Source organism: Ylistrum balloti, unplaced genomic scaffold, assembly GCF_031769215.1.
Source record: "Ylistrum balloti isolate Yb309-2 unplaced genomic scaffold, AGI_CSIRO_Ybal_v1 Utg371000, whole genome shotgun sequence".
Lineage (NCBI taxonomy): Eukaryota > Metazoa > Mollusca > Bivalvia > Pectinida > Pectinidae > Ylistrum > Ylistrum balloti.
Genome location: NW_026782558.1, coordinates 1,613,076 through 1,639,589, shown reverse-complemented (window position 1 = coordinate 1,639,589; position 26,514 = coordinate 1,613,076). Strand labels below are relative to the sequence as shown.

The 26,514-nt window shown below is 36.5% G+C and overlaps 1 protein-coding gene across 1 annotated transcript in view; it reads left to right on the top strand.

The window, feature by feature from the left end:
- The window catches only part of LOC132559986 (uncharacterized), a 107,685-nt gene that overhangs the window by 47,605 nt on the left and 33,566 nt on the right, over positions 1–26,514 (top strand). Inside the window, exon 3 of the mRNA XM_060224634.1 lies at positions 18,912–19,076. Within this exon, the coding sequence (XP_060080617.1) occupies positions 18,912–19,076 (165 nt within the window). The remainder of the gene's footprint in view (positions 1–18,911; positions 19,077–26,514) is intronic.

The window sequence follows — 26,514 nt, the reverse complement described above, 5'->3', positions numbered from 1 at the left end:
GAGAACTTCCAGGGTTAAGTTTGATGCTTGTGTGTGTTTCTTCTAAGCATACATAGTTTATTTTAGTTCCCAGTGTTTTCTCATAGTCCTAAAGTCTGACTTTATTTTATAATGCAATTTTCCTGTTTCCAAGTCTGCCTGAAATACCCTCTGCAGGCCCTTAAAAGGAATCTTTACTCCTAATTAAACAACAACAATTAGGCAAAGTTGGCCTGCATTACAGGCTGTTGAGAACCAGTAGCCTTCATTTACATCCTAGTGTGTACCAAACAGTATTTTATAGTTACACCGCTACATGGTCTCAAGGCTCCGGATCGGTTCGCTGAACCTTCGGTCATGCATAAAGCTCTCCAGCGCAAGATTCATTTAACCGCCAGTTTGAGGCAGATCATAAATGTATATTGATTTTAGTCTGGGTTAATTAGATGTTTATACTGGAATAAGTCCCCAGCCATATTAATGGGAGGGACTTTCGCAGGTTATAGGTCATCTGATGATAATATCTCGGAGAAAAAAATCCCATTAAATTCCAATGTCTAATATGACAAAAAATAGCTTGCTCATTTGAATGAGGTGGAAGGTGATACTATATTTCTAGGTAGTATGTTTACCTGTTTACTAGTGTGTCTTGTTCTGGTTAACGTGATAGAATGATTACTATATAGGTCGCAGGAACTTTATTTTGATGTAGTTGTTCAAGGGAAATTGGGAGACGTGGACCTGTTCTGCTTTCATGTTCTGCTATCATTATCTTCTAAACTATTGTGTAAAAATTATTCCTTTTCAAACTCAATTGGCGAAATAATGATCGCCAACATTGTCAGTGGGTTAAAATCAGAAATTATTTATGGAAAAATTTCATAGTAAAAATTAGAAAATGCCATGATTGTGAGTCAGCTTTTATTATTATTGAATCAATAGATGTACCAGTGTTTAAAAGATTGTCCAACGTCAAAGAAAGAAAAAAAAAACAATTGTGTGAAACAAGACTGAGCTAGAATGAGGAGCCAGGTGATCTGAGATAGGTGTGTATTGAACCGCGTCCGAGAGATCCAATCGCTATACACACAGACAACAAGAAGGTCCCACTATTGAGTACGTCCTATTTGCAAACCACAAGGACAATAGTATCTGATACTTGTATGGCAGATAGTTTTCATATACCCGCAACAGGCAAGAGGTCGGCCAGGGATTCTCCTAGCTAAATAGGTTGGACTCATGCAATGGCTGTTCTTGTTTAAATATGGTCTACAGGCAGATTATGGTGGCAGTATATAGCAGTTAAAGGACTTATGAATAGTTCTCTTTGTACGAGACTTTTGTTGGTCGGCCGTTTGAGCTATACAATAGATGAACATGACATAAAATTACTGTTGGAACAAAAGACTCGTCAATACTCTCCGACCGTCCCAGGATAGAGATCGGGAGCCACGCGGTAGTACGTCGCGGGGTGATCGATTAGAACCGTACATATACATACGCCCCAGTGTGTAGTAGTACTACTACCGTACATGTACATACGCCCCACTGGCAAGTACTACGACGACATATGAAGCTAGATTAAAACACCTCCCGCGTACATTTCTCAGCCAGTCTTATTCCGATATTAATGTTAATGTATTTACAATCATCAGGAAGGTGTATGATTATGGTATGGCAGGCTATCCCAAATATGGAGATGTGTAGTGCGGTGAGTTTGTGAGGGGTCCCGTTGTACCATTGTGAAGGCCTCCCGCTGGTATTCCAGATCACTGCGAGATCAATAGAGCTTGTCTTCAGTAGAAAAATTGGTATGTATATCTGTTATATACGTCATAATAATGTATGTAAAACATAGTCACTCTGGAATTGTGTTCATTCAGGCGGAACAATACAATCCAGGTATTGCACAGCCACTGTAACCTTGGTGGTTCTGTATTGTTATGGTCCAGTGATTATGGTTTTACTGTTGTTTACTTGGCTTGTTTATAAACATCCATTGCAGATTTCTGTTTAAAAAGTATGTTTTAGTCATGATAATTTGGGATGATTTGATACCGGCCATCTTTAATAAGAATTTAGCGAGGACATTTGTTGCTGCTGTTGGATGGTTTAACAGAGGAATGTTTGTAGTGTGCTCTTCAGAATCTCGAATTATGATGACTGTGTTTGTCATACACTTAAAACTTAATGAATGTCTTCATACTGTAATGGATAGTTTCCTGAAAAGGATTGTGTGTGAAGTCAGTTGTATCAGTGATTATAATAATGTTAACCAGCAGGGGCAAAATTAGGGGAATCCCTTATTGAACAAATTCCTGTTCTTCGAGATTTTTTACTTCTCAAAATATAAATATTGAAAATGAACATCAAACTAATAATCAGTCTGACCTTGTAACATCCAAACATACATAAATTGGGAAAAAAATTAAAAAAAAAAAAAAAACAAAAAATGGGCATTAGTTGAATATCATTTGTTGAATATTGACATTTTTCAAATTCTCAATTGGAATGACTATTTGATGTTCAATGAATATTTGAAGGCTTTTTAAAATTAAAGAAAATATATATATAATTCAAATATTTCATTGTTTAATATACTTCTGCAAAAAAATGGTTAAATACTTGTGTTTATAAATATTTTGATATATTTTGTCCTGTAGTATAGATGTTTGTAAACATTGTTAGATACACAAATACTATCTGTCAGTAGAGCAATTTTGTTAAAACATGGGAACCCGATGTGATAACCTGAAGCACTCTACACCTTTTATCATAAGAAAAGTGTAAGGTGAACTGCTATCAATGGGTATCTACCCTGCAGCAAATACTAATTCTACAGTCGAACAGATGGCTGCCCTGCTTACTCAGGCTTTAAATATCGCTCTACTTCTTTTCATTTTTCTTACTTTGATAGTCACTATGGTTTTACAGTAATAAATAAATGATAGACACACAAAAAACCTGTTTTACGTCTTTTAATTGTATAACCTTGTTTGTTTCTGAATTTTTTCTCAAATTTTTTTTTTTCAAAACATAGCTTTTCATATTTCAACTAAATCTCTCATGTTGATAGGTAGCATACTTAATTCATAGGTTTAAAGATCATCATTTGTAACAATATAATAAACCATGCATAATTTGCTCGTGTTTGCCCCAAAAATAGAATTTTAATGTAAGAAAACAAAATTATATGATGGTTTCAATACAAATTTTTGGGATTAATTTAGTGCAAAATATAACACAAGAATATTACAAGGTATTTTTGTGTTGAGAGAGAAGTTATATATATTTCGTTTTCTGTCTCCATCAAGAATTTACATACATAAATTATAAAAAATTCTTTTGAAAAAATCCTTACCTCTTTATTTGTAAAATTATGTTCCATGTTTTTTGTAAGTTAGTGTTAAGAAAACAACATGATTGTTTGTTTCATGTACAATTTTAAAAATTCTGGTTGTTAGACAGATTTTTGTGTATTTTCATATGGTGTGTGGTCTTCCTCAGTTTATGAAATGGCGACAGCTAGTTGAGATAGGTATAGACCAGATTTGTACATGTTCTATGGTGTGATTTCTGTCCCCAGCATTGATCATGACAGTAGTATAATTAAAGTTTTGGGTGCCGTAAAGTAATTACAGTTGATAATATTTTACTTAGCTTGTGGCAAAGTAATAGCAGATTTAAATTTACCTTACAACTCAATGTATAAGCATGGAAAAAAATATATATGAGGTCTCAACTTGTCATAATCTATATTTCTAAAACAAATCATTTGGTCTTTAAATTGACCAATCAGAGGACAGCTTGCATTCAAACTGGGCATTTCTGACCCAAGGTACCTCTTCGACAGCCATGTAGCTTTGTTCTGTTCGGACCTGTTCACCTTAGTGTTTTACAAACCTTTGTTCAAAATCTGTCAATGTTGCCTTACCTGCTAACACGGGCCTCTGACTTTTGTTCCCAACTTAACATCCTAAACTACAATGTCTTAAAACCCTCATTTCTACTCATATCGAATTTCTTACCTTGACCTATATTTTAACAGTAGAAAAATTCAAAATGCGAGCTCCACACTAAGTATATTTGAGAGTTGTGTAAAAAAAATGTTTTTTAAAGAAATGATATTACACAAGTTTATGTGAATTTAATTTGTTTGAAATTCTAGGGATTTTCATTTAAGTTACTTGTTTATTTAGATCAAAGCAGACATTTTAAAGCAACGTCAGTATGCGTTTTTTGTTGTAATTATCATTCAAGCCATAAGCCATTATTTCATTTCCCATTTATGTGAGTAATCGGAAAATTCTTTTGTCCAATTAGTTTAAATCCAGCCGTATTATTATTAGTAATAAGATGTGTAAAAATGAATATTTATTTATAATGCTAGACAATTTTCACCTGCCTCTTTAATAAATAGATATATATTTTCTCATTAGTAAATAAACATTTATTGCTGGACAATTTTTACCTATCTCTGTAGTAGATATATATCTAATCCTAGACAATTTTCACCTGTTTTTGTAACAGATAAATATTGATAATGGTAGAAAGTTTTCACCTGTCTTTGTTGTAAATAAATGATAAAAATGATAAACAATTTTCACCTGTTTTGTTGTAGATATTTATCAATAATGGTAGACATTTTTTACCTGTCTTTGTTATAAATTTATATTAATAATGGTAGACAATTTTCACCTGTCTTTGTTATAAATTTATATTAATAATGGTAGACAATTTTCACCTGTCTTTGTTATAAATTTATATTAATAATGGTAGACAATTTTCACCTGTATTTTTGTAGATATTTATTAATAATGGTAGACAATTTCCACCTGTCTGTGTTGTAGATATTTATTAATAATGGTAGACAATTTCCACCTGTCTGTGTTGTACATATTTGTTAATAATGGTAGACAATTTCCACCTATCTGTGTTGTAAATATTTGTTAATAATGGTAGACAATTTCCACCTGTCTGTGTTGTACATATTTATTAATAATGGTAGACAATTTTCACCTGATTTTGTTGTAGATATTTGTTAATAATGGTAGACAATTTCCACCTGTCTGTGTTGTAGATATTTGTTAATAATGGTAGACAATATCCACCTGATTTTGTTGTAAAAAACTTTTTAAAGCCAGACAATTTTTAACTACCTTTGAATTTCATCTAACACCCGTAATATTTTCTATAGAATATAAATTTTGATCCATCCATTTATCATCTAAGATGCAAAATGGCTTTTGAATTGTCCTTGATTTTATTCAATGTTCAGAAATTGAATAATTTGTAACTTTTGTGCAAAAATTAATATTTTTAATTTCTGACAATTTATTTTCCCTCCCAACCCTTGCTGCTCTGTTTCATTTGAAATATGCTGTTAGAGAAGTGGGAGACACGTGCATGAAATTAAAATGTCGTGTGTATGAAATAAGGTCAGGTGAAGTGACAGTGTTCCACTGGGACACATGAACAGCCAAACAGGGCACCACCATAATCAAGCTGGTTAGAGTTTAAATTTAAATCGTTTGATTATGTAAGGGGCTGCTGTCAGAATATCACAATCATTTAACAACTTATCAGAAGGCTGCTGTATCTAATTTCATACAAGGTTTGATTTTCTTGATAAAATATGATGTATAAAAAAGGACAAAGTAATTAAAATGTTAGCACTCCAAGATATATTCATTTACAACTTATTCTTTCATCTCTGTTAACTAGTGGATAATTAATGGGTTCGACGTGTAGGTACATTATAACAGGGAGTGATATTCTAAGATTTTGATTTTTCAACCATCTGATAAGGTAATTTTTTTATCTTTGGCTTTTTAATTATCAATTAATGATTCTGTCTATAGATTTAATGTGATAATGTTGTAATGTTTTTTAATGAAATTGAGATAAATACTTTGAGGGTTTTTTTTTCTGTATTCTCTGTGGAAAAATACATGTCGCATTTTATTCCTCAAAAATAAAAACAGAAGAAGTGAAAATTAGTCTATTGACATTTCAGTGTAATGTTTAAGCCTCGTAGCAGAACCTGGTAGGGAGGACAAAATTAATAAATGGTAAATTGAAACATTTCCTATCTCATATCATACTGATGTAAAAGATCTGGGTCAATACTCAAAAGGATGTCTTTCATGAACTTAAGTTTTATTTTTTGTATACACTATTTAGCATATTATCATCTTATCTTTTCTAAGGTATGATTGGTCAACAAAGTAGCATTAAGTTGATATTATTGTGATAAAATGAAGTGATGAGTTTTTACTACCTCAATGATTTTCAATATATGATTTTTTTTATTTTTCATTACCTGAATAAAAAATTCACTTAAGCTTTTTGTGAATTTTATGAAATTGCTTTTTCCAATTTGTGTAAAAGGAAAACAAAAAAATTTTCCCCATTCATTTATTATAAGTAGAACATTGAAACATCAATTTTTTTGGTTGTTTTCAGAAAAAATGAATTAAATAAGACAAATGACTACTTTGCAATCTAGGTTGTAAACAATATGCCATCAGATATGAAAAGAAAAAATCATTTGACAAACATCTGAAAGGGATGTTAAAATGACCACATCATAATGTGAAATTGATTTACTCCACGAGTTGTGCTGTTTGAATGGATTTAAATGTTGTGGAACAGAAATGAGGAAAATAATAGTTATTTTATACCCTGAAAAGTGGGGTGTGTCTTATTTTTATGGTCAATGATTGTCAAGTATTGCTGCTGTAAAGGGCAGGTAGTTTCCAATGAGGCTTGGTTACTGAAGCATGTTATCGCCAGTAAGAGGAACATACACATCTCTGAACAGTCATTGACCTGAAGAAGGTTCCTATTCTGAAAAAGATGATATCATTAAGACATGGGGACGGTATGGATGTAATGATAGATATATGTAATGTTGTTTATTAATCTCTCCATGTCATTGTCACAGTATTTGAAGGTGTGTTCACCAAAACTATCCCTCTTTTGTTAAAAAAATTCCTTTAGTTTTTGTGTTTTTTATTTGAAATGTTACAGTCTGAAAGTCTTGAGGAGATGGTCAAAATCAGTGCTTTCAAACAATTTCTGATTAGTGCCTCCAAATGCCTGTTTATTTTGTGTATCAGGTCCATGAGGTTGACAGTTGCTTTCAAATGCCTGTTTGTTTTGTGAATCAGGTCAGTAAGGTTGACAGTTGCCTCTTAATGCCTGTTTGTCCTTTTTACCTGGTGAGTGAGGTTGACTGTTGCCTCTTAATGCCTGTTTGTCCTGAGTACCTCGTGAGCGAGGTTGACAGTTGTCTTCACATGCCTGTTTGTCCTGGCTACCTAGTGAGTGAGGTTGACAGTTGCCTTCACATGCCTGTTTGTCCTGGGTACCTAGTGAGTGAGGTTGACAGTTGCCTCTTAATGCCTGTTTGTCCTGGGTACCTGGTGAGTGAGGTTGACAGTTGCCTTCACATGCCTGTTTGTTCTGGGTACCTGGTGACTGAGGTTGACAGATGCCTTCACATGCCTGTTTATCCTGGGTACCTGGTGAGTGAGGTTGACAGTTGACTCTAAATGCCTGTTTGTCCTGGGTACCTGGTGAGTGAGGTTGACTGTTGCCTTCACATGCTTGTTTGGCCTGGGTACCTGGTGAGTGAGGTTGACAGTTGACTCTAAATGCCTGTTTATCCTGGGTACCTGGTGAGTGAGGTTGACTGTTGCCTCTTAATGCCTGTTTGTCCTGGGTACCTGGTGAGTGAGGTTGACAGTTGCCTCTTAATGCCTGTTTGTCCTGGGTACCTAGTGAGTGAGGTTGACTGTTGTCTTCACATGCCTGTTTGTCCTGGGTACCTGGTGAGTGAGGTTGACAGTTGCCTCTTAATGCCTGTTTGTCCTGGGTACCTGGTGAGTGAGGTTGACTGTTGCCTTCACATGCCTGTTTGTCCTGGGTACCTGGTGAGTGAGGTTGACTGTTGCCTCTTAATGCCTGTTTGTCCTGGGTACCTAGTGAGTGAGGTTGACAGTTGTCTTCACATGCCTGTTTGTTCTGGGTACCTAGTGAGTCAGGTTGACTGTTGCCTTCACATGCCTGTTTGTCCTGGGTACCTGGTGACTGAGCTTGACAGATGCCTTCACATACCTGTTTGTTCTGGGTACCTGGTGACTGAGGTTGACAGATGCCTTCACATGCCTGTTTATCCTGGGTACCTGGTGAGTGAGGTTGACAGTTGACTCTAAATGCCTGTTTGTCCTGGGTACCTGGTGAGTGAGGTTGACAGTTGTCTTCACATGCCTGTTTGTCCTGGGTACCTAGTGAGTGAGGTTGACAGTTGCCTCTTAATGCCTGTTTGTCCTGGGTACCTGGTGAGTGAGGTTGACTGTTGCCTTCACATGCCTGTTTATCCTGGGTACCTAGTGAGTGAGGTTGACAGTTGTCTTCACATGCCTGTTTGTTCTGGGTACCTAGTGAGTGAGGTTGACAGTTGCCTCTTAATGCCTGTTTGTCCTGGGTACCTGGTGAGTGAGGTTGACTGTTGCCTTCACATGCCTGTTTATCCTGGGTACCTGGTGAGTGAGGTTGACAGTTGTCTTCACATGCCTGTTTGTCCTGGCTACCTAGTGAGTGAGGTTGACAGTTGCCTTCACATGCCTGTTTGTCCTGGGTACCTAGTGAGTGAGGTTGACAGTTGCCTCTTAATGCCTGTTTGTCCTGGGTACCTGGTGAGTGAGGTTGACAGTTGCCTTCACATGCCTGTTTGTTCTGGGTACCTGGTGACTGAGGTTGACAGATGCCTTCACATGCCTGTTTATCCTGGGTACCTGGTGAGTGAGGTTGACAGTTGACTCTAAATGCCTGTTTGTCCTGGGTACCTGGTGAGTGAGGTTGACTGTTGCCTTCACATGCTTGTTTGGCCTGGGTACCTGGTGAGTGAGGTTGACAGTTGACTCTAAATGCCTGTTTATCCTGGGTACCTGGTGAGTGAGGTTGACTGTTGCCTCTTAATGCCTGTTTGTCCTGGGTACCTGGTGAGTGAGGTTGACAGTTGCCTCTTAATGCCTGTTTGTCCTGGGTACCTAGTGAGTGAGGTTGACTGTTGTCTTCACATGCCTGTTTGTCCTGGGTACCTGGTGAGTGAGGTTGACAGTTGCCTCTTAATGCCTGTTTGTCCTGGGTACCTAGTGAGTGAGGTTGACAGTTGTCTTCACATGCCTGTTTGTCCTGGGTACCTGGTGAGTGAGGTTGACTGTTGCCTCTTAATGCCTGTTTGTCCTGGGTACCTAGTGAGTGAGGTTGACAGTTGTCTTCACATGCCTGTTTGTTCTGGGTACCTAGTGAGTCAGGTTGACTGTTGCCTTCACATGCCTGTTTGTCCTGGGTACCTGGTGACTGAGCTTGACAGATGCCTTCACATACCTGTTTGTTCTGGGTACCTGGTGACTGAGGTTGACAGATGCCTTCACATGCCTGTTTATCCTGGGTACCTGGTGAGTGAGGTTGACAGTTGACTCTAAATGCCTGTTTGTCCTGGGTACCTGGTGAGTGAGGTTGACAGTTGTCTTCACATGCCTGTTTGTCCTGGGTACCTAGTGAGTGAGGTTGACAGTTGCCTCTTAATGCCTGTTTGTCCTGGGTACCTGGTGAGTGAGGTTGACTGTTGCCTTCACATGCCTGTTTATCCTGGGTACCTAGTGAGTGAGGTTGACAGTTGTCTTCACATGCCTGTTTGTCCTGGGTACCTAGTGAGTGAGGTTGACAGTTGCCTCTTAATGCCTGTTTGTCCTGGGTACCTGGTGAGTGAGGTTGACTGTTGCCTTCACATGCCTGTTTATCCTGGGTACCTGGTGAGTGAGGTTGACAGTTGTCTTCACATGCCTGTTTGTCCTGGGTACCTAGTGAGTGAGGTTGACAGTTGCCTCTTAATGCCTGATTGTCCTGCCTGTTTGTCCTGGGTACCTGGTGAGTGAGGTTGACAGTTGCCTGCCTGTTTGTCCTGGGTACCTATGCCTGCCTGATTGTCCTGGGTACCTAGTGAGTGAGGTTGACTGTTGCCTTCACATGCCTGTTTGTCCTGGGTACCTGGTGAGTGAGGTTGACTGTTGCCTCTTAATGCCTGTTTGTCCTGGGTACCTAGTCAGTGAGGTTGACAGTTGTCTTCACATGCCTGTTTGTTCTGGGTACCTAGTGAGTCAGTCAGGTTTGACTGTTGCCTTCACATGCCTGTTTGTCCTGGGTACCTGGTGAGTGAGGTTGACAGATGCCTTCACATGCCTGTTTGTTCTGGGTACCTGGTGACTGAGGTTGACAGATGCCTTCACATGCCTGTTTATCCTGGGTACCTGGTGAGTGAGGTTGACAGTTGACTCTAAATGCCTGTTTGTCCTGGGTACCTGGTGAGTGAGGTTGACAGTTGTCTTCACATGCCTGTTTGTCCTGGGTACCTAGTGAGTGAGGTTGACAGTTGCCTCAACATGCCTGTTTGTCCTGGGTACCTGGTGAGTGAGGTTGACTGTTGCCTTCACATGCCTGTTTATCCTGGGTACCTGGTGAGTGAGGTTGACAGATGCCTTCACATGCCTGTTTATCCTGGGTACCTGGTGAGTGAGGTTGACTGTTGCCTCTTAATGCCTGTTTGTCCTGGGTACCTAGTGAGTGAGGTTGACTGTTGCCTTCACATGCCTGTTTGTCCTTGGTACCTGGTGACTGAGGTTGACAGTTGCCTCTTAATGCCTGTTTGTCCTGGGTACCTAGTGAGTGAGGTTGACAGTTGCCTTCACATGCCTGTTTGTCCTTGGTACCTGGTGACTGAGGTTGACAGATGCCTTCACATGCCTGTTTATCCTGGGTACCTGGTGAGTGAGGTTGACTGTTGCCTCTTAATGCCTGTTTGTCCTGGGTACCTGGTGAGTGAGGTTGACAGTTGACTCTAAATGCCTGTTTGTCCTGGGTACCTGGTGAGTGAGGTTGACTGTTGCCTTCACATGCCTGTTTGGCCTGGGTACCTGGTGAGTGAGGTTGACAGTTGCCTTCAAATGCCTGTTTGTCCTGGGTACCTAGTGAGTGAGGTTGACAGTTGTCTTCACATGCCTGTTTGTCCTGGGTACCTGGTGAGTGAGGTTGACAGTTGCCTTCACATGCCTGTTTGTCCTGGGTACCTGGTGAGTGAGGTTGACAGTTGTCTTCACATACCTGTTTATTCTGGGTATCTTATAAGTGAGTTTGACCAACAAATAACATACCTTCAGATGTTTGGTGTGTTTTTTTTCTATTCAATAGTGACAGAAATCAATGAAGACAGTTCCAGCAGTAGGCAGTCAAGGAATGGCAATCCTAGATAGGACCATTTCAAAGACACTGCAAGAACACACGCCATGTTGGCGGCAAGGCGATAACGGTTGTGTGTCATTTGTTTCTGTCAAACACCACTGTTGAAATCAAAAGTGGAGAGTGTTGTACTGGCTACAGATGCCTCAACACCTCTGCAAAAGGCACTTTCTCTTATCACCTCATCATGAATTTTCAAGAGTGTTAGATCTGTCTTTAATGTTAAGGATTTGATCAGTTTTTTTTATTATATAAGGATATGATGATAACATTAGAACACAAGGATCTGTTAATAATGTAAGGATCTGTTAATAATGTAAGGATGTGTTGATAATGTAAGGAACTGTTGATAATGTAGGGAACTGTTGATAATGTAAGGAACTGTTGATAATGTAGGGAACTGTTGATAATGTAAGGATGTGTTGATAATGTAAGGATCTGTTAATAATGTAAGGAACTGTTGATAATGTAGGGAACTGTTGATAATGTAGGGAACTGTTGATAATGTAGGGATCTGCTGATAATGTAGGGATCTGTTAATAATGTAGGGAACTGTTGATAATGTAAGGACCTGTTGATAATGTAAGGGACTGTTGATAATGTAGAGAACTGTTGATAATGTAAGGGACTGTTGATAATGTAGGGAACTGTTGATAATGTAGGGAACTGTTGATATTGTAGGGAACTGTTGATAATGTAAGGGACTGTTGATAATGTAGGGATCTGTTAATAATGTAAGGAACTGTTGATAATATAGGGATCTGTTGATAATGTAGGGACTGTTGATAATGTAGGGGACTGTTGATAATGTAAGGGACTGTTGATAATGTAGGGAACTGTTGATAATGTAAGGAACTGTTGATAATATAAGGAACTGTTGATAATATAAGGATCTGTTGATAATGTAAGGGACTGTTGATAATGTAAAAATTTGTCATTAATGTAAGGATCTGTTGATGATGTAAGGATCTGTTGATAATGTAAGGAACTGTTGATAATATAAGGATCTGTTGATAATGTAAGGGACTGTTGATAATGTAGGGGACTGTTGATAATGTAGGGAACTGTTGATAATGTAAGGAACTGTTGATGATGTAAAGAGCTGTTGATGATGTAAAGAGCTATTGGTGATATAAAGAACTGTTGATAATGTAAGGGACTGTTGATAATGTAGGGAACTGTTGATAATGTAAGGAACTGTTGATAATATAAGGAACTGTTGATAATATAAGGATCTGTTGATAATGTAAGGGACTGTTGATAATGTAAAAATTTGTCATTAATGTAAGGATCTGTTGATGATGTAAGGATCTGTTGATAATGTAAGGAACTGTTGATAATATAAGGATCTGTTGATAATGTAAGGGACTGTTGATAATGTAGGGGACTGTTGATAATGTAGGGAACTGTTGATAATGTAAGGAACTGTTGATGATGTAAAGAGCTGTTGATGATGTAAAGAGCTATTGGTGATATAAAGAACTGTTGATAATGTAAGGAACTGTTGATAATATAAGGAACTGTTGATAATATAAGGATCTGTTGATAATGTAAGGGACTGTTGATAATGTAAAAATTTGTCATTAATGTAAGGATCTGTTGATGATGTAAGGATCTGTTGATAATATAAGGAACTGTTGATAATATAAGGATCTGTTGATAATATAAGGAACTGTTGATGATATAAAGAGCTGTTGATGATGTAAAAATTTGTCATTAATGCTAGTGTTATCCGATTTTTATACTGAATATCAAACCAATATTCCTACACCAGTTTGCCCTTTCACTTCGTCAATTATCACTCTCTGTGTGGTATATTTCATAAAGTATTTGCGCATTACAGGTTTGTATTCGATAATGATTTTGAATAGTGGAGTTATAGGCTGAAATCAGGCATCAGCTGTCTCACTTTAAACAGAGTTATGGTCCTTTGATCTTTCGTTATTTAATTTTGATATTAGAGTTTGGAGTTACATAGAGAGAAGTAAATTGCACACAGCAGTATAACAATTATTTATGGCTGAAGCGGTAACTTTGGTAAACAGCAAGATGGACAGCCAAATGTACTTCTGACATTCTACATTTAGTAATCGAACAAAAAAAAAAAAAAAAAATGAAGAATGAGTCATTTATACAAATACATGTTAGTATATCTACATATTCGTAAAGTGTTCACATATATCCATTGTAAAATATATAATGTGTTTTTCTCTTGGTTTTATGAGCAAATCTATTAGGGTCTAGAGAAATTTTTGTGTTTCTTGTATAGAATATGTCCCACCATTACTACATTACTGCCCCGAATAACTAAACATAAATATTTTATGATCTTGCACATGCAAAGTAAGGGTTATATGTATACAACTGAATACTGTTATGCTGGCATTGGATTGGCGGGTTTGATATCCCATGATGCTTCAAATTAGGCCAAGCCAAACTAAAATATGGCAGTGTGACTGCTGTAGTGATGTTATGAAGGCAGTGGAATGCTCCAAATTAAGTCTGAACATGCAACATATCTGTAGTACCATGTCTTAATGTAGAAGGAAGACCATGTATATAACAGTACTGGCTTACAAACTACTGTGAGGGTTGCAAAACCTGACAACCTATCTGCAATAAATGTCGGCCCATTTCATGAGTAAATGGCGTACCGTTTTGAGTCACATTTAAAATGCTTGTATGAAGTTAAAAGACCTTTTATTGCTGTTTTGCATACAAGAAATAAGATAGGACGATTGTGATTTTCCTTTCGAAACATCTTGCTGACTTTGGCATTTTTTCAAACACCAACAACATATCTGAAGGTTTGAGCTTTGAAATTGTCATAAAATGTTTATACAAACATTTCATTGCAAATAGAATACCATGAAATTACATATTGCATAAGCAATGATTTTCAAAACTTCAAAATTCATCGCTGGTGTTCTTTGAAATTCGTGTTTTCAATTGATATAATAAACCTTGTGTTTATGAAGAATAGTCATGTCCTCCATTAGGATCATGATAGCTTTTCTCCTCCCATTGGTTTTGTAAAAACGTTTCTTGTACCGGAGTGTATGTCAAGAATAATACGAATCACAGCTCAATATCCCCAGGATCGTTAAAGTAATCACACTTTGTTTTTACATTAGGCAAGCTTAGAACCGACCAAGATTCATGACGTCACGTCACTATGTTTAGTGGCGATATTACTCTCGCAATGATTCAATTATCGTGAAATAGATTCGTATGCCAGGTTTGTCTGACAATTTGCTATGTTTTTTTACGGTTTTAATGGAACTGCAAAGAAATTGTAAGACAAAGATTTCTAGTCCTGGTTCTACGACAAGCCATTTCTAGCTTTCTACTCTTCAACTATTGGTGATAAATGAGTTGAGGAGTGATCGGATCTCTCAAGCTACCATACGGCCATGCTTTATTGAATAACATTGGCAATGCCTCTTCATGTCTTTTTACAAACCTGTTTTGTTATATTTTCGTTTAAAGATTTTGAATCCATTCGTTATGGAGAATATTGAACTTCAACATCTTTGTCTTTTGGATTGATGTAAGCATGAGGAAAAAGGACTTCGCAAAAAAAATATATATGTTTATGAAAAATGACATAAAGGCTACAAAATATGTTAGCAGCTGAGATGTGGAAGTCACAGCATAATAATAACAAAATAAAGTTGCTTTGAAATAGAATGAATTTGTGATGATAGGGTGTGAACTTTCCATACTATATCTCACCACAGACTCCTGTCTCATCATCTGGTTTTCCAGTTTCACAAGGATATTAGTCAATAGTTCACAGGTTCCTCTAAATTCAGTTCAAGATTCTAAATGTTTGAATTTACAGGAACCTGACTATATGGAATTTGATGGCTTAAAAAACCTTTCTGTAAGGAATTTGATAGCTCTAAACAACCTCCCTATAAGGAATTGGAGGCTCTAAGGAACCTCCGTGTAAGGAATTTGATAGCTCTAAGGAACCTCCCTATAAGGAATTTGAGGCTCTAAGGAACCTCCGTGTAAGGAATTTGAGGCTCTAAGGAACCTCTCTGTAAGGAACTTGATGGCTCTAAGGAACCTCCCTATAAGGAATTTGATAGCTCTAAGGAACCTCCGTGTAAGGAATTTGAGGCTCTAAGGAACCTCCCTATAAGGAATTTGATAGCTCTAAGGAACCTCTCTGTAAGGAATTTGAGGCTCTAAGGAACCTCCCTATAAGGAATTTGATAGCTCTAAGGAACCTCCGTGTAAGGAATTTGAGGCTCTAAGCAACCTCCCTAAAAGGAATTTGAGGCTCTAAGGAACCTCCGTGTAAGGAATTTTATGGATCTATGAAACCTCACTTTAAGGAATCATATGGCTCTAGGGGCTTGCCTTTATAACATTACCTGCAAGGATCCTCTCTACTTAAAGGGACAGGATCCTGACTTTGTAAGGTATTGAAAATGTCCAAACCCAAAGGCATTTGATTGCTCAGGAGACCTTGCTTTCTGGCAGCATGCTGTCCTATGGGATCAAGTACATCTGCCAACTCTTACCACAGTCTCAGGAGTCTAATAGTTACTGGATGATTATGTACACTTCATTGATGATACATAAATTATTCACTAGATTTTACAATTGTCTTGTAATTTCTAAATTTGACTGGTTTGTTTTGGGACATGTGGTGTGCTGATGATCTGTCTTGACCTTGAGGCTATATTTGACTAACCTTGAGCTGTATTATGTCAAGGTCCCAGATAGAAAAGTGATTTTTCTCAAACATTAAAAGTGAATGTATTGAAAAAGTTTAAAGGTTCTTGCCATTGCTTAATTGGACCTATTTATTCTTCTGTTTTTTTAGTGAAAGAATGAAACAATCAGAATGCTGAGCTACACTGGTGTTCTAATCAGCTGAAGTGAAATAGCGTATTGATCATGGTCAATTGAAAGCTTATGATGTGTTCACTTTGAAGCTTTTAGCAAATACGTATGAAACATGGTTAATTAGGAAAGCAGCACGGTTTGCATATTTTGTTTTATGGTATATCACAGTTAATTTGGAGTACGGCTTCTTAGAACATCATCATTAGTTTCATTGATACCTTTAGAAAGACATAAAGACATACAGGAAGTTCAATTTATAAAAATTTGCTAGGCAACAGAAGTTCGAAATATGTTCACAAATTCAACACTATATTTCTTCAGTGAGTATCTTTATATCTGCTAACAGATATAATAAAGACAGTGGACTGATGAAATTCTAAGATCAAACAGACCTGATCCAAACTTGATGTAACAGGCTTCCAGAGAATCCACATTTCCTAGTAGCTATAGTATTGCCAATGCTGTTCGAGCTTGGAAAATAAGAGCTAGGAATTCTGAAATTAGGACAAGTTTCGGCATGAAGAATAGTTCTAGTGTCGATAAGGACAAAACTACAACTGGTATACAGACCTGTTCAACACTGTTGCATCAGATTCAATTTTATGCTTGCTTTACTTTTGAGTGGTGGAATTGGTTTTTGAGATCAAAGGAAAGTGTAGCTCCATGTACAGCTTGTTTCATGTCGAACTGGTGCCAACATGTCTGCTTTTAGAATGCTGTGAAATCAATGATGGTTTCTTTTGATGTTAATGCTCAAACACTGGGTTGCATGATATGGTCCAACCAATTTGATTCTGAATCGTGTCATTTTATGAATTTAAATATGGAGAAACAGAACATGTGGTGGATCCTTTTCCAGACGTTAGAACTATTAAGTTCTTGACTTTGTAAAATATTTTATTTCGTTTTACATCTTCACAATGTGTTGGAGAAAAGAAGGAGGCCATTTTTTGTACGTGGAATTTCATGTTGGCACGCTTTTTTTAAACCTGCACCATGATGTCTTTATTGTATAGATTCTATATAGTAGAGATGTTTAGGTAGATATCGTGTCCAACGTTGTAACCTACTGCAATTCCAAACCACATTACTCCAATATGGTAGATCGACATGTAAGGTGTACTAGTTCTGTTTTAAATTAAGACCATTCTCTTTGAAAGCGAGTTTCAATAAAACCAGTTCGTACTTATATATATATCAATTTGATTTCCCAATGGTATACTTGATTACTGCAAAGAAACATGTTGATACAAATGAAACATTTATGTGTTCTTTGTACATTCACTAGGAGGTCAGATCAGAATATTTAGGATTTCAGTTGTCAGAACCAAAGTGGTATACAGATGTGGTATTAGTGGAAGCCATGCTGGTTTCCAATATGGTGTAAGCAGCTAACGTTGTCTTGCATATTGCGACGAGTCAATCTGCATGTCAAAATGGAAGCCGCCTTTCCTGTGATCGGCAGACGTGCGATTCGCTCGCTGTCCTATGCAGAGATCACCAGGATAGGTTTACCAGAATGTAATATTGATTAGAATATATGTAACTGTTTCGGCCATTGGTGATCTGTAAGAATGCGTTGGTATACTTAGTAATCCCAGTGCATATTACTTGACTAAGTGATTATTTTGGTCGATGAGAACACAGTACTGATTTTTGAGCCCACATCAATAATACTATGCTTGGTTTACATTGAAACATGACTTTGCTATTAGTGTTGTACCATCAGAGCGAATGCCGTGTCCCTGGAGTTTTAAGTACTAAATACTGTTTCTGTTCAAACAAAATGGATTCCAGCTGTTTGGTCCTTCTATTTACATCAAACATTAGCCCTAGATGTACAGCTTTAGAAATTATGGAATATGCTGTTACTCTAATTTAATTACGTAAACTTCATTTACGAAATAATTTTGATTTAAATAATCTAGAAAATATCAATTAAAAATTCTTTTTTATATACACAGAGGATATTCTTCTCTGCCTGCATCCTTAAATAATTAAACTAAACAATGATATCGTTGGTTTGATGGATGTTTAAAAAAAAATTGAAGAATTGTATAATATATTACTTGTGATGAAGTAATGCTCATTTATTGATGAAATAGGTTAAACAAAGCCAGTGGTGAAAAAATACAATGAAAAATATCAAATAGATGAAGTGGAATATTGTTACTTTCTCGAAACACCTGGCCTGAAAGAAGCAGATTTTAAATGTGTTTCATTGAAACTTGAATTTGGAATCATGTGCCATTTCTCTTTGAAAATTATGGCAGCCATGTCTATCCTGGTGCGTCTTTTTCATGTCAAATATTAATATTATACCTCCAGAGCATTAAACCTAACTCCTCAATGATTTTGATGAAATCAAGTAGAGGAATATGTATAATGAGAATGTGTTCTATTGTGTTAAGGTCATTGTTCCTATCTATAGAAATTTGACGATGATAATAATTTGCAATTGGAAGCTTTAGGCATTCAAATTTCAGACATTTTCTGGTTTTTGATAAGTATCATACTTACTTAAAGGTTCATGTTGATTTCAGTTAATTTTTCATTGACACAAAAACGGATGACCAGGTTCATTCTTGAACTAGCTTTCAGTTTTTTGTTAGATTTTTTACAGAAAAGTTAAAAGTCTGAATTGAAAGTCAAATAAAAAAAAAGTCGGATAAAGGGAGAAAAAAACCCCACCAAATACAGCATTAAAATTTGAATAGCGCTGTAATAGACAAATAAGTATTGATCATTTTTTGTTTCTGTTGCAGCGCCATGAACATCTGTCGGAAAAGTGGGATCTGGCCAAGAGTGAGGTTCGCCATGACCAATACGAACAGCTCCTTGAGAAGATTGCTCTGCAGAAAGAACTTATACAGAAGCAAGATCTCTACGCCAAAAAGAGACGAGAAGAAGCTGACAGACTTCAACTACAGGTAACATCCATACATCTGATTCTCCACAAAATATTGTACAAAATAGGAAATCATTCCATGAAGAATGGTTTGACTCTTATTTCTGAGAATATGGTTCTCTCACTGATTTAGGTTAGAAATTCTCACTCCCCACTAAAAATAGTGCTTCCCTGTTCATCCTTGATGTAAGCAGTTGTTTTAATTGACTGCAGTAACCAGTTTCCTGTTGCAGGAATATTTTGATTCCGTATCCTGTTGTCAAAATTGCTGTGAATTTAATTATCATTTTCCGCTAAAAAAGAAAATAAAAAAATTGCTATTGAATGCTTATGGTTATGGCCATCCTAAATCTGAAAGCTGGGTCAACTTACTAAGTGTTATATATCTTGCAAACGTCAATATACACGTACTTTGAAGAGAGGTATTTGATTTTTAAACCAAAATGAATCGAATAATTTATATAGGGGCTTCACAGTCCTGAAAAGAAAAAGAAAGTACTAATTTTTGAAATTCATTTAAAGTTAGTTTAAAATCACAGAAGGAAAGCATAATTTTAAAATTCTGAGCCCTTGGCCTTGAATAGTTCGTTTTATCCCTCATAAAATTGGTTTAAATTTGAAATATATTTGAGGAAATACACAATTGAACTACTGAATTGTGATCTCCAGTAGAAAAGTTTGCTTTTCTTTTTCTGCAATCTGCCTTTTTTTAACTTATTTGTTAATATGAGACTACATCCTGATCAGGAATCTCTTGGATGCTTTGTCTGTAGAAAAATATTTGCACAACTCATGAATGTTTAATATGGCATTGACTAGTTTGGGTTATAGAAGCATATTCACATGAAACATGCCTAGCTTGCAAAATTAACAGTTGAATTGAAGAAGAAAAAACTAAAATAAAAATAATAATCTGTACTGTCAACATGCGAGAAACTTGCCCAATGTATGCATATTTCATGAACGTATTAGTTTGTGTTATTCACTGTCTGTCACTTCTAGGTTTTGTTGTATCAAGAGTTTGCCTGAACTCCAACCAATTATTGTGTAATTCAGAAACAAAAAAACAGAATTTAAGAATATGATCTTTGGTTAGATTAACTTACTACATATCCAGGATACATGAACTAAACCACATTTATCTAAAACTCGCTGAATCTGATGGTGTTGGGAGTGAAGGGAAATATTCTAGAACTTTGTCAAGGTGACCAAAGAAAAGAAACCAGTTTCATTTTTGTGTATTTTTGAAGTGTGTAGGTTATATACTTGTTGTGTCTGTAGCTACAAAGACAGAATTGTGTTAGCAAACACTTTGCCTTTTAAAGGCAATTTGGTTTCCATTGATTTGTGTTAGTGAGGAGTTTTTAGAGTTGCTATAGCATTGAAATTATGTTACCTCGGAAAGTTGAATTGTTGCCATGGAAATTATGTCACCACAAAAAGCTTAATGGTTGCCATGGAAATTGTGTTACCACAAAAAGTTGAATGGTTGCTATGGGAATTGTGTTACCTCAGATAGTGTATGTAGTCAAGGAATTTGTTTAATAACACAAAGTTTAAGTTGCCAAAAAAGTTGTGCTCAACAAAAAGTTAAATGGTTACGAGAAAAGCATAACCATGGAACTTTGCCATGAAAATTTGTATTTGTACAAAAATTGAAAGTCACAAAAGAAATTATGTTATCTCATAGAGGTTCATTGTTTCCATGGTTATTTTCTTGCTTTGAAAGAGTTTACATATATTGAAATTTAATCGATTGGGTTGGAAAAATTAAATTGCTTCTGTGTGAACTGAATTTCTTAAAAGACAAGTTATGTTTTTTTCAGTTGCCAAGTATTGTCATTAGATGGTCAGTTGATGCTGTAGCTATGAAAAAGAACATTTTCAATGATAAAGAATGATGCTTAAGTAATTTGGGAGAATATTCAATTTAATGTTGTATGTGATGGGTAAACATCTCTATGATGTAAGGAGGAATAGGGGATCATAGTTGCCATGGAAATTTTGTCACAATGGAAAATTAAACGATTGCCTTGGAAAAAGTGTTACCATGGAAAGGTACAAGTTTGTCATGATATTTGTTTAAAGTTAGAAGTCAGATGAGCTGTATGGATTTCTTGTTACCTATGAGTTGGTGGATCGTTACAAGAGAAATGGGACCATTGCTGTCTTCTCAAGGGTCTGGTCTCAAGTGGTGGGTAGATTTAGTATATTAAGGAGTCTAGCACCATTTGAAATCAGTGCTCTGGTGGAGAATGGATCACCAGACACCAGACAGAGGCTAGAACAACAAGGCACCAGATATAGACTGAATCACAGGGAATGGAATGGAGACTAGAACAACAAGGCACCAGATATAGACTGAATCACAGGGAATGGAATGGAGACTAGAACAACAAGGCACCAGATATAGACTGAATCACAGGGAATGGAATGGACACTAGAACAACCAGGCACCAGATATAGACTGAATCACAGGGAATGGAATGGAGACTAGAACAACAAGGCACCAGATATAGACTGAATCACAGGGAATGGAATGGACACTAGAACAACCAGGCACCAGATATAGACTGAATCACAGGGAATGGAATGGAGACTAGAACAACAAGGCACCAGATATAGACTGAATCACAGGGAATGGAATGGAGACTAGAACAACAAGGCACCAGATATAGACTGAATCACAGGGAATGGAATGGAGACTAGAACAACAAGGCACCAGATATAGACTGAATCACAGGGAATGGAATGGAGACTAGAACAACAAGGCACCAGATATAGACTGAATCACAGGGAATGGAATGGAGACTAGAACAACAAGGCACCAGATATAGACTGAATCACAGGGAATGGAATGGAGACTAGAACAACAAGGCACCAGATATAGACTGAATCACAGGGAATGGAATGGAGACTAGAACAACCAGGCACCAGATATAGACTGAATCACAGGGAATTGAATGGAGACTAGAACAACCAGGCACCAGATATAGACTGAATCACAGGGAATGGAATGGACACTAGAACAACCAGGCACCAGATTTAGACTGAATCACAAGGAATGGAATGGACACTAGAACAACCAGGCACTAGATATAGACTGACTCTTTGGAAACCGGATGAAAACTTTTTGAACAAAGTGGCAACAGGTAGAGACTGAATCTCTGGAAACCAGATCGAGATTAAAACAACCTGGAACTGAATCCCATGGAAAGGGATGAAGACTAAAGACCATTACTGATTATGTCTTCAGTGGACAGCACAAAAGTTTGCTTAAAACCAACAGAAAAAAGAACACAATAGGATGTATTTCTATGAAAGTTTTGAAATTTTTTATATGTGTTTGTGGAGGTATACTTTATGCCTTACAATATTATATTTATAGTAGGGTTATGAATCTTGGTTTGATTTCCAATATAATAATGGATTCTAAAGTTTTAATCACTGACCTTAAACCATTTTAATTTGTCCAGATTCTGCTAACATGTGTGATCTCTAAAGATTAAATCAGGGATACAGGCAGCTTTTATCGTAGGGGTGATTGCAGAACTCTTATGAGTCATCTTTGTGGTTCTTCGCTCAAGAGGAAATTTTGTGGTTTTGATTTTTGTCGTTCAATTTCTTGTTTCACAGTTCAAATAATTACTCATTTTCTTTCTGTTGCCTGGAAAATAAAATAAATCCGGGTCAAGGTCATTTGTGGTCAAAGGTCAAAAGGGGTCACAGCTATATCAGTTACATAATGACATGAGTGATGGTTGGATTTCATCTCAAAGCTTTTAACAGCACACACAAGGTCTTAATGACATGAGACATATTGGTTCAATTTGCATCCTATTATCAAACCGGGCTTCAATGTACAATTCATTGGAAGCAAACTGATTTTTTTTTCACATACATTTAGAAATCTTTCATTTTCATGGTAAAAGAGCAAAAAGCCTGTTTGAGCTTCTACGAACAAAAAATTCTTCTTGTATTTATTCGGTCTTGAAAAATCTAATAATTACGTCACCAAGGAAGCTTTCTAGATATGGGTCATCATCTGTCAACAGATAAGTTTATATGTACTTTAAGTACAGTCACTTGTGTGCTTGCTTTAAAAATGCCAAGAAGCTTAACCTAAATTGTCACTCCTTATGGTAGAGTTTAATGTATCCTGAGAATAGGGAAAAAAGTATAATGCATTAGGCTTGTTGTTAAGATCACCTTAAACTAAGCATGCTGTCATTGAGGATGTCATTCTTCCAGAACAAAGATAGCTCTTGGCCTTAATTTTGAAAATCAATGTCTTTGCTGTCCTAAGAAGCTGGTAATTTGGTAATTTCAACATCTTAATAAAATTTGTGACGATTACATGATACCAATACAGGCAGAAGCTGATCCTACTTATGAAGGTTGATGTGTTATATTCGTTGACCTTAAATCTTCTCAATATTCATTACCCAAGCTGTCAGTGACAACTCCGGTGACAAGGTGATATATAGATAGAAAAGACGAGAATGTTTTAGTCCCAACACCGAGATACTGTTAGCAGTTGGTATGGATGCATACTGGTGTTTTGTTACGGTAAAACCCTGTGTCGATCAATTGTCCAACAGTATGCATCATTAGGTAATTCCATTTCTACTTAATTTTCTGATGCCGAAAGACATTTAACAATGTCGTCAAAACAAAATTATATTGGCAAATTAAGCTGCTGTTACCAAATTGCTTTGCACAAGAATTATGTCACTTTAAAAGCAGTTATATTGAAGTATGATATAGACATATTTCCTGTGATTTCAGTTTTCCTGGGAATTGTATACGTATCCATGGTGATAATGTCTCTGGTAATATTAGGGGAAGGAATGGTTGGCTCAGATTGTTGTTGAAGGAATTTTAAGATATCTGGGGAAACCTACTTGATTGGGCATTTGACCCTGATACCTCTTCACATCTGATCAAGAAATCGAACCTCAGTCAACCTGATGATAGCCGACTGCGTTACCATTGTCCCACCCAACAAAGATTTTAGACAATAAGTCCTACATGAAAGAATTAATGACATTGTATATAGATATTTGTATTAAATAATTGCACAGCTATAGCTCTGTCAGTAGTGTTGTAGCTGAGATTGTTTACCGTCATGTACTTTTGTCCAAATGTGACCTTAGATATGCAAGACAAACAAATTTACCTTAATTGGTCTAGATGGCTTGTTAGAGGCTCTCCCACACAGCCACCTGGCCACAACAAGCGGTCAGTCACTCCTCCTCTACTCGCCCAACCAATAGAAATTCATTAATCTGAGAATACCTGAAATATGATAAAATTGATCGCATTATTGCACATTTCTATCATCTTTCTATTTTGTCCGATACCGGTTGACTAGATGGTGTAAATATTGGTAATTTACGATTGGAATACGTTGTCCCCAGTCTGATGTAGAGGGAAACAATTTAACAGCTAAAGACATGAGATATTTATATATTTCCTAATGAAGTGCAAATTAGAACCACTTAGGTTGAAGCATTTCAATGTGTACTTGCACTTTTAACGCTGTGGAGTGCCCAAAATGAAACAAAATTATGATCTGTAAGAAATTTTTTAGAATGTCATCTCGATCTATCATAGGAATAAGGACCGCCCACAATGAAATATGATTATAATCGGTAAGAAATATTTTGGAATGTCGGCTCGATCTATCTTGAATAAGGACCGCCCACAATGAGGTATGATTATAATCGGTAAGAAATATTTTATAATGTCAGCTTGATCTATCCTAGGAATAAGGGAAATGAAAGGTCTTGTTAAGGAAGGGGAATTTAACTTGGAATCAAGATGTGAAGAGGTGCTGATGTCAAATTTGATACATCGTGTATACTCGAGAATTAATACATTGTTTATATAATCACAAAACACATACCAGTTTGATAATAAAACTGTATTCCAAAAACTCAACAATATTTTAAACATATATAGTTCTGCATTCTATATATGAACAGAGGTGTAAAACCCATTGATGGAGACATGATAAAGCTGAAATGCCAATGGAAGCCCCCTATGGAATAGCTATGTGTGTTTTTTGTTATTCCAAACTTATTCAGCCTTAGTAGTCACACAGTCGGACGGTTTTCCATAATCTGATTTTGTAAATGCTTTTATTGGCTTTTTTTGTAGATGACGGTAACATATATAATGGTTTTGGTATAGCTGGTGTGCTTCTTTCAACAGCCAAGCATGATTTCATTATAAAGAACAATAGCTTGGGCAGTTTGTTAAGGGATGTGCCGTGTCTATAGTGTATGTAGAGTGTTTGATAGTGACCTGGGACATGATCTTCATCGTCAGATATAACGATATTGATTGTTTACTGTCCTCCTTGTGGATGTTTCTCTCTTGAGGATTAAACTCGAACCACATAAGCATATCACTCCATTTTTCTATGTGTATGTGTGTGTGTGGTGTGTGTGTGGTGATGTGTGTGTGCGTGCGTGCGTGCGTGCGTGTGTGTGTGGTTTCTTTTTTTTGCAACATATTCACAAAGACTTGAATTTGTTGAAAAATGACAATTACAATATTATGCCCATTGCCTTGGAGATCTCCTCTGATAAATGACTTAAGCTTGTTACATTCCTTAAAACAATTTTTGTGTTTTATAGCTATAACTAGATGAAATAATTATTTCATTCACTTTTCCTGATTTTGTTTTGTATTGTTTTTTTTGAGAAAAAAATTTCTGACAATAGCTGACACATTCTGTTGAAAAAGCGTTAATTTCCAACCTGTTTATGCTAAAGTCATATTTGACTGTTGCACTTGTCACATGCCTGCAAGCTTTGACTGGCAATGAATATTTTAACTGTTCAATCTTTGTATAAAGGCTCACTGTACTTTGTTAGTCTAGTTAATCATGGCCAGAACAGTCCTGGTTTTAGCTTGGGATTGTCAAAGTAGGTCATCTCAGCAGTGTTTTTTCCCTTAGTTCGAAATTATTTTTTAACTTTTCATGTGCATGTGCACATAAAGTGTACAATATAGCAGCTAAAAACAGAAAAAATAAACAGAAATGGATTCAGAGAAATGGAGATGTGATTTTTCAAACTGAGGCTTTTTTTAATTGTTATGATACACTCGCTTTTTTTTAACCTTTTTTTGAAACAAAGAAAAAGACAAAAAATGCCCCCCTCCCCCACCACCAACCCCTCCAAAAGAATAAAAAAATAGAACTGAAACATTTTGCTTAGTAATGCTATCTACTCCTTGTGAGTAGTATTTGTCTCCAGATATTATTTTCAAACAATTGTATTGACTGTACTTAACAGGGTTGTCTGCCCTTGTTGCTATTGTCTCTCATTGAAAAGATAAAAACAACAGATATACAACTAATAACTTAAAGCATTGGTCTGTGACCACGCAGTGCTGTAAAGCCTATTGTTTGTAGTATAGCTAGTATGTGGATATCGGTTGACCAAGTC